This window comes from Hydra viridissima, unplaced genomic scaffold (assembly GCF_058129835.1).
Source record: "Hydra viridissima isolate aposymbiotic clone 2 unplaced genomic scaffold, HvirCarnegie_v1 scaffold_15, whole genome shotgun sequence".
Taxonomy (NCBI): Eukaryota; Metazoa; Cnidaria; class Hydrozoa; order Anthoathecata; family Hydridae; genus Hydra; species Hydra viridissima.
In genome coordinates, this window is record NW_028324314.1 from 2377032 (window position 1) to 2385922 (window position 8891).

The window sequence follows — 8891 nt, forward strand, 5'->3', positions numbered from 1 at the left end:
ACTTTTAATTTAAAAAAGTTAAAAAAAATTGAAAACTATTATTGATAAAATGTGAGAAGAATTTATATATTACCAATAACACTCGCGCAGATTTCATTTAAGTCGTTTGCATACAAATATTTAAAAACATTTTCAGTAATAAAAAAGGAGAAAAAGTCAAAAATTAGTCCCTCGCTAGAAATATATATATATATATATCAGGCTTGGTCGGGAAAGGCGTGCGATCGCACTCTGATCTTGACCACGCATACAATATTTAATTGCGAAAACTTGCCCACGGCTTCATAGATGTTTTGAGAACATTCAAGTATGTTTCCATGTTTTTCCGCATAACAAAAAAGTTTTAAAAATACACGCAAAAAAAAATAACTTTAATCTTTAGTAACTAAATGATTTTATATTGGCAAATGCTTTAAAAACGTTCGCTAATATAAATTTGTTTTATTTTAATACGTTGACTTATTGTTCGAGCCACACACACACAGATATTTAAAATATTTAATAAAATGGCAGCGTATAAACTTTTTAATAACATATTTTGATCTATATTGTTAAAAAGTTTTATATATACAGCATATGATATACATATATTAGCTTATACGCTGCCTTTTTATTAAATTCAACTTATTTATGTAATCCTATAACAAGAATATGACAATCAAAGATATCATATATATAATGCTATATATGTTATGTATGTATAATATATACACTGGCGAGCAAAAAAAAGTGAACAGCGACTGCTTACGCATAAAATGAAAGAGCTCTGGTCAGAAACTCATACAAGCTTGTTTATTTTTGTTCGTACTATCAAAGAATTTACGTTTATCTTTCAAAGAAAACATGAATAAACTTCTAAACATTAGATATGAATACAGTGAACGTTGTCAGCAAAATCTGTAGTTGATATTAGAGCGTGGGTGAAATAGGTCGTATTATCGCTATATTATTATTATAAAAAATAAAAGGAAAAAAAATGTCTCCAAATAAAAGGTAATTTTTTTTTATTTTTATTTTGGTTATTATTTATGCCTCTAACTTATTTAAAATGAAAAATCCCCTTTAATTTTGATGTTATTGGATTCTTATGAAAAAAAAAATATTCATTTAGAATACATAGTTTATCATTAAATAAATATTTTCTTCATATATTACTCTAAAAATATTATCATTTTTCTTTCACAGAGGACCTCATTTAACAATGGAACAAAAAGGAATCATTGTTGGAATGAGTGCGTCCGGTAAATCGATACGCCAAATTATTCAAATTATGAAAGCTCAAGGTGTAAACATTAGTGTTGGTGGAGTTCACAAGATACTTTCATGTCAGAAAAACAATAAAACAACAGCTAGAAAAAAAGGTTCTGGCAGACCAAGAAAAATGACGGAAAGAGATTGTCACAAGTTAAAATTCAATGTTTTAAAAAATCGAAAAACCACTATGACGCATATCGCAGAAACTTTTACGTGTTCTGATGATAAAAAGGTTAGCCGATGGACAATTTCGAGGCGTCTTAAAGATCAGGGGTTCAAAATACACCCATGTAAAAAAGTACCTCTTCTTACAGCACGCCATAAAAAGGCAAGGCTAGCTTGGGTAAAAAATAATAAAAACACAGACTGGACAAAAATATTATGGTCAGATGAATCACGATTTTGTTTGCATTCAGATCGTCCACAGATGTGCATTAGACGTAAGAACGAACAATTAAATCCAGATTGTATTCACCAAACGGTAAAGGGTAATCTTGGAATTATGGTTTGGGGTTGTTTTTCTGCCAAAGGTGTGGGCAGATTGCATAGAGTCGAAGATGGATTACGAATAAATTCCAAAGAATACATTAGTATTCTACAAAAATCTTTGCTGCCCACACTGGAAGAATTAGAAGAGGATGAAATTAAATTTCAACATGACAATGCTCCTTGCCATACGTCTAAACAAGTTAAAAAATGGCTCAAGGATAACAATATCTTCCTTTTTGAAAATTGGCCTGCCCAAAGTCCAGACCTTAATCCCATTGAAAATTTGTGGGACTATATGGATAAAGAGGTCCATAAAAATAATATTTCATCTTTGGATGATCTTTGGGCAGCCATAAAACAAGTTTGGGTTACGATACCTGACCGTTTGATAGCAAATTTAATTGAGTCGATGCCGCGTCGATTAAATGAAGTGATGAAAAATGGTGGTGGCCACACAAAATATTAATTTTTTTTTTCAAAATGAGTCGTATATATGTGTATGTATATGTATTTAATATAAGCGATATGTTATATTTTATGTATTATATTTTTAATTGATTAATAATACATAATTTACTGAAAAATTGTACTGTTCACTTTTTTTTGCTCGCCAGTGTATATATATATATATATATATATATATATATATATATATATATATATATATATATATATATATATATATATATATATATATATATATATATATATATATATATATATATATATATATATATATATATATATATATATATATATATATATATAACAGTAGGCAATATTGTTTCGTCCCTCAGGACTCTTTAGTAATGTACATAAATATAAAATTATGTAAGATTAACATTTTATAATAAATTGTTTATCCGTCCGATTCAGATATAGAACTTATATCTTCACTGGTGCAGCTTTCTTCGCTACTATAATCAGTGGCAATGCTAGCATTAGCTGAATCAAGGCAAAAAACTCTTCGCTTATCTAAGAAAATATCCACAGCGCGACTTAAAATATCATCGCGGTCTTGTTGAGTGAAATTCGTGTCATTCCCTGCTATGATTATAGCGTCTTCCATTGTTGAGTGGTTCATCTTTAAACGCCTATCAGTCAAAATCACAGTCAAAATACTGAAAACGCGTTCGACAGCTGAATTAGAACCAGCAATACACATCAGAAGTTCAACTAAAAGACTCAAGTTTGGAAACTTAATTTTATGATTAAGAAAAATATTCTGCCATATTTGCAATGGTGTGAGTGCAATGGTGTACTGCGCATTTATTACAAGTTTTGCAGCTCTCCATTCCGAAAGAACCATTTTAAAATCCATTCCTAATTTTTCAAGAGGGTAAAAAAATTCGTTTAGTAATAAAGATATGCTGGCATCACCATACATGCTGTCTGCTGTCCCTACTTGCGGATCTAACCAATCCATTGATTCGAATATGGGATTTAACAGCGAATTAAATCTATCATTTATCAATGGCAGAATGATTTCAATTGCTAATTTTCTTACTTTAATGGCAGAATGAATACATTCAAAGTTAAGATTAGCCATATTGTTGAGTTCAATCTCAACAAACTCTGGGTTTGATTTTTTCAATTCGTTTCCTTCTTTGAAATACGAAGAAACAAGATTGGTTGAACCATCTTTTTCATTGATTATAAACTTGAGCAAATATGAATCAATAATATTATCAATATCTTCATTGCTTAATTCCGCTAAGCTTGCCTTTGTTTTATCCACCGCTGGTTTTAACTCATTCACCATTAACATTTGTTTTTCAAAAACCAATGATAATGGTGATAACTTTTCTAAGATGTCCAAATAACCACAAACCATACATAATAGTCTGTAGTCATGCAACCGTTTGGATAATCCAGAAAGTTTAGCACGCATATCTGCTTTAGTATCGCGATCAGCAAGAGCATTGTCGAAACCCACAATAAGCGAAGGCCAATTATGTAAAAGTTTTGTAAAGCCGCGTCTCCTGTGACTTATAAAGCGCGTTCCAAATATTTTAGGTAAGGTGTAGTATGTAATGTTCAAAGCCTCAGCAGCTTTTTTAACTGCGCATTTTAGTTTTCCAGAATTGTGAAATAAATTAAATATGGAAATGTAAAAGCGTTCACACTCTTTATACTGGGAAATATCTTTCACAGCATCTTTTATTGCTAATTCTAAACGATGGTTTACGCAGTGAATTTTTATCAGCCACATTCTATCTTTTTTTAATTGTGTTAACACGCCATTATAAATTCCAAAATTAACGGAAGCTCCGTCGGCCGTAGCGCTTACAAGTTTGTATTTGTAAGCTGACGCAGTTAAAGGAACACTACCGGTTTCAATAAAAATGCTATCAATAGCCTTTTTAATGGTATTGGCACCCATACCACCCAAACTGTTCATATCAAGTAAAGAAACTACAAAACAGGCAGGGGTTTCCTCGCGTTCAACGCGCACAAGAATCAACTCTTTTTCATCCTTTGTTTTTCTAGCCTGAGAACCATCGGAAAGAATGGAGAAAAAGTTTGCTTCATTGACAATTTCAGCAACTTTTTCTTTAATGGCACTGGCAATGCATGAGATATATTCACGTGCTAAAAATTAAATTAAAAAACAATAAAAAAAAGAAAAAAAAGATATAACTAATATTTTTCAAATTAAAAAATCAAATGGATAAATCAAAAGGATAAGACCATTCGGATGTAAAATCTTGAAAAAAAATTAAACTTTCATTATAATAGTAACGTAACTTTAATTTGATTTTTTCATTTGAATTGTTTTATCAAATTACGAAAAAGAAACTAAACCTAAAAATCAATAACCTGCTTTATTGTTGTCTTTTCCTTCTAAAAGGAGTACACCCTTAAGTCTTTGGCATTTGATTAGTGTCTTGAAATGGCTATGTGGCATGCTTGGTTTTAGAGCCATTTCATAGGCTGTTCTAAGCATCTTTAATAGCGCTTCGCGGTTGTCTTGTGTAATAGGTAACGAGTTTTCCATATCGAGGTTAGCAACACAACTACTTCCGGGATCTTCTGAGTTACAATTATCAATCAGCACCGCTAATCTATGGCTTTTCCCTCTAAGATGGCGATCAACCTTTATTATTATCATCAAAAAAATCACGGTTCAAATTAAGCAATTCTCTAAAAAATTTATTCACTTAGTAATATAGTAAATTATAACATAACTACAATTAAAAGTTATATAATGGTAGAAAAATTATATTTAAATTATTTCCTGGAGTCACAAAATAAGAACAAGCTAATTATTTTAATTTTACCTGATACTTTGTCACCACACAAGTTCCCTCCGTAAACGCTGTCAAAGAATAATTCGATACTCCTTTAACTAAAGCATCCGTTAAAATTTCAGTTTTGTTCCTGGCACAAATCTTACACCATATTTTGACAACTAAGCCATTTTCTTCCGTGTATCCAATAACTGATTCTTTCCCCCACGAAAGAAAAGTTTTTAAGTTCTTAGATATTGGTTTACTATCTTTAATTTTTTTTGCTTCAGATGTCATTCTTAAAAACTTGTTATACTTAAACTTAAATTTACTTATTTCTGTTTTAAATACTAATTAAAATAAAAAAAAAAAAAAAAGCCCACTCACTTTTCATAATCAGAGGTAAAGCAGTTCCGCTTCCTCCTCGTAATTTATTTTTACCTTTTGAGTTTAATCATAAAAAAACGCTTTCATATAGTTTGACGTATTAAAAATTTGATTTTGGTTAGTAAAATAAAAAATAAAAATAAAATTCATTTGGAATGTAATTTGTTTGGATACTGATCATTATAGACCGCTAATTCAGGGGTCTAGCGCATTGCGGAATTGTTTTTAACATTTTTAAAGATACTGCTAAAAACGTTCTAACATTGTCATAGTAACTGAATGATTTAATTGTTTCTTTTGTTTGTCGTACTACAAAGAATTGTACGTAATATTAGGGAGTTTTGTCACGTGACATTTTATCGAACCACTTGTGCGAAAGCACAAGTGCGCATGCGCATAACTATGCATAATAATACGCTTGTCCGAGGAGAAGGTATTAGCTTCCGGATTGACCGACTTGCGCATCTACCGAATTGAGCGTGACGACGAGTCTTCTGCCCGCTGCGACGCTGGGTATGGAATCAGCCACTACAAAATTTCTGCAAATCAAAATGGTGGTGGTGGATCCGACGGAAGAACCAGATTGATACAGAAGACCCGTCGATTTGTTGTTGAACGAAGACACGTTTGATCCGTTCCACGAGGACAAGTAAAAATCTTCCAATCCAGACGATGAAAAGATGCATTTGCGGTCACCGTCAAATCCTGAAAAGCTCGTGTAATTGTTTGTGCCGTAAGGTGTCCTTGGACTTAGAACAGTTCCATTTCCAGGAGGTAAATTGCCGTCGTACATTGTGACTCTAGACTCCCACCAGTTTTCAGAGGCTCCAATGATGTGTGCTCTGATGTATTTCAGAAAAACGTCATTTCCTTTTCTAATGGTGTTGAGAAGCACGAATTCGTTACCGTAAGTGATGTTTAAATATCTGAACGTCCTGCAGTAAAGTTTGTAAAACGAAAAAAAAGGAGGGAGTGTGGGGAATGTGGAAATGAAAGGTTGAAACCAGTAAGTGACGGAAGAAGCATTTTTGTTGTACAATTGGATGCAAATGTTTGATCTGAACGGGATGTCGAACGTAAAATATCCTCCCAACAAGGTGCTGCTGTACACGTTGCATCCTTGCAAAGAATTTGCGTAAAACGGTCCTCCAAGAGGGGAAAAGAGCAAGTCGCAAGCAAGGGCGGTTGAGTCCACTCCTATTCCTTCCATGGTTTCTGAATAATTCCCAACGTTAATTTTGCCATCTGTAAATATTCGAAGGAAAATTAGTCCTGGAACTCCTGTTCCGGTTCCATTTAAAGCTAGCCATAATATTCTCAAAACTCCTGGTCCGTCTGAGTAAGTGAAAACTGTTGTCGCGCTGGTTGCTACTCTTGCTAAAACTTGAGACTTTTGACCCAAGGACGAAAAGCTTGAATTCGGAACAAGTCCTAAAAAGTTTGATTTTTGCAAAGAAAAATCAGAATAGCTTTTTGTCGCTCCATCTTGCGCGTTTGTCGGATCTGTCAAGTTGATCAATTTACGAGAATTTAAATCCAAGTCTCCCGTGATCGTACTCGACCCGTCCACTTTAACGAGCATGCTCAAGCTAACATCGACGTAATTTTTTGTGGCAGCATCATGAAGATTTGTCAGTTTATTCAAATTGATCGCTTTGTGAAAATTTAAATCCAAATCCGCAGCTCCAATAACCGTGCTGGTTCCTCCCGACGCATGCGTGTCCACATAATTATTCGTAGCTGCGTTGTGAGAAGTAGTTGGTTCTGCCAAATTAATGATTTTTTGAGAGTTAAAATCAATGTCTGCAGTGATGGTACTATTTCCATCTGTCCTGATATACAGCTCAATTGATGTAGCTAAATAGGGATTGTATAAATACGTTCCCAATTCTGTTCTACCAAATTTGTCAATCATTTTTTATATGTCTTAGATTTTATTTTTTTTCTGTTACATCTTCTTACCACAAGGTATTGACAACGTTTTGAAAGTCGTTTCCTTCATCCAATTTTTTCAAGACGTAAAGACACAAGTGACCGCAATAAGAAGTATCACCAAACTGCACCCTTTCGCTGTTGTAAAGGACGGGACTTCTCAAATAGTGGACAAGTTCGATAAGAGGAGGTTGAGCGTGAGAACCAAAACTGGATTTCTTATCGTTATCTTTATACCAGCACACCCAATAAAATCCGTTCGTGTTTGAATCCCCCGTATTCACAATTCCGCATTCTTTTTTCTCGGCTTTTTAGGCAATTCGTCTCTGACAAAAACTCCTCAAAAGTTTCTTATTTTCAGCTTTTTTGCTGCCTTTATCAACTGAAAATTTGTTAAAGCCTCGTTAGGCAATTCCATTCCTTCGACATTGATCATTTCATGCTTAAAAATTTAAAAATCTATCATTTTATGAGATTTATCATTTTATAATGTCTATCACTTGCGATTTTCACAAGTCTTCATCAGATTCAACTTCTCCCAAATCCAAATCGTTCACAATGCTTTGAAATGAAGGCGCATTTTTAGTAAAAGCCACTTCTGGAAGCTTGACTTGAATGGACTCGATCGATAAAAACACTTTTGAGCCGATAAAAACACCTTCAATTCTCAAAGAGGCAATGACAAAACACCTTTGACTAACATACTCCAATGGATCTGCTTTTACAAGCTTTTTATTCTCCTTTTTGTAAAACAATGAAGTGCTGTTCTTTTCTTTTGTAATTAACTTTCCGAAAAAAATAGGAGAGCCTGATCCCTTTTGCTTGAAAATGGACGAATCTTCCGTTATTATTTTTTTCGTTTTTCCTCCTTTTTTCAACAACGACGTCATTTTGATGACTTGCTCGCGAAGAAATTTTGATATTTTTTCAGCCACCTCCATAAACTTTTCTTTTTCTTCTGCCATACCCATTTTCTCGTCAAAAGCAACAAAAGACATGGAATATCCAGTCAGCTCTTTCGTTTCGAAACTGCGGCTTTCAAACACACCCAAACAAAACAAAACGAGAGTTTTTTAAAACAAAAGGACCTTTTCCAGAATTGGCTTTTTGGCTGAATAAATCTCTCCAACCAATTATTTGCTCTTGCCAAAATTTTCAATCGTCACAAAATTCTTCTTTTTTAAAAGAAAAGAAAAATTTTTTAAATGATTTTATTCTGCTCCTTGACTTTACTTGTTTTTCTGCGAGCATACTCGTATATATCCTCTTTCACAATGCCGCTTTTTTCATAATGAAAACCTCCGTACCTTATTTTCAATTCAAATTCATCCTTTCGACGAATAATGGTGAAATCCAAATCATTTTCAAAACTGTAAATCTTGTAATGGTATCTCTCCTCATAAGGCGAATAAGAATACACCTCTTCGTAATCTTCCGTCTTAAGGCACTCATTAACGAAAGGCTCAAACAAAACCATCATCTTACTAATTTTTAATGGGAAAAAAAATTTATATCACTCGAAAGCAAACTGATCAATTCTTTATTATCCACCCACGAATTAAACGAGTCTGGGTATCCCAACCATTTTACTTATGATTT

The 8891-nt window shown here is 33.1% G+C and overlaps 1 protein-coding gene across 1 annotated transcript; it reads right to left on the reverse strand.

Moving 5' to 3' along the window:
* Positions 1–2520: 2520 nt before the first annotated feature.
* On the reverse strand, positions 2521–5623 carry LOC145199868 (zinc finger protein 862-like). The gene is made up of 3 exons (XM_090073379.1): positions 5025–5623; positions 4564–4840; positions 2521–4335 (listed from the first exon to the last, which is right to left on the reverse strand). The coding sequence occupies exons 1-3, from the start codon at positions 5268–5270 to the stop codon at positions 2603–2605; spliced, it is 2256 nt and encodes a 751-aa protein (XP_089929505.1). The 5' UTR covers positions 5271–5623; the 3' UTR covers positions 2521–2602.
* Positions 5624–8891: the final 3268 nt, after the last annotated feature.

Bases quoted from the DNA above. Each gene is read 5' to 3' on its own strand.
- LOC145199868 (XM_090073379.1), bottom strand. From the start codon at position 5,270: ATGACATCTGAAGCAAAAAAAATTAAAGATAGTAAACCAATATCTAAG. The intron at 4,841-5,024 runs GTAAAATTAAAA...ATAATAATAAAG, and splicing joins GTGTGGTGACAAAGTATCAG to GTTGATCGCCATCTTAGAGG. The intron at 4,336-4,563 runs GTTATTGATTTT...TTTAATTTTTAG, and splicing joins AAAAGACAACAATAAAGCAG to CACGTGAATATATCTCATGC.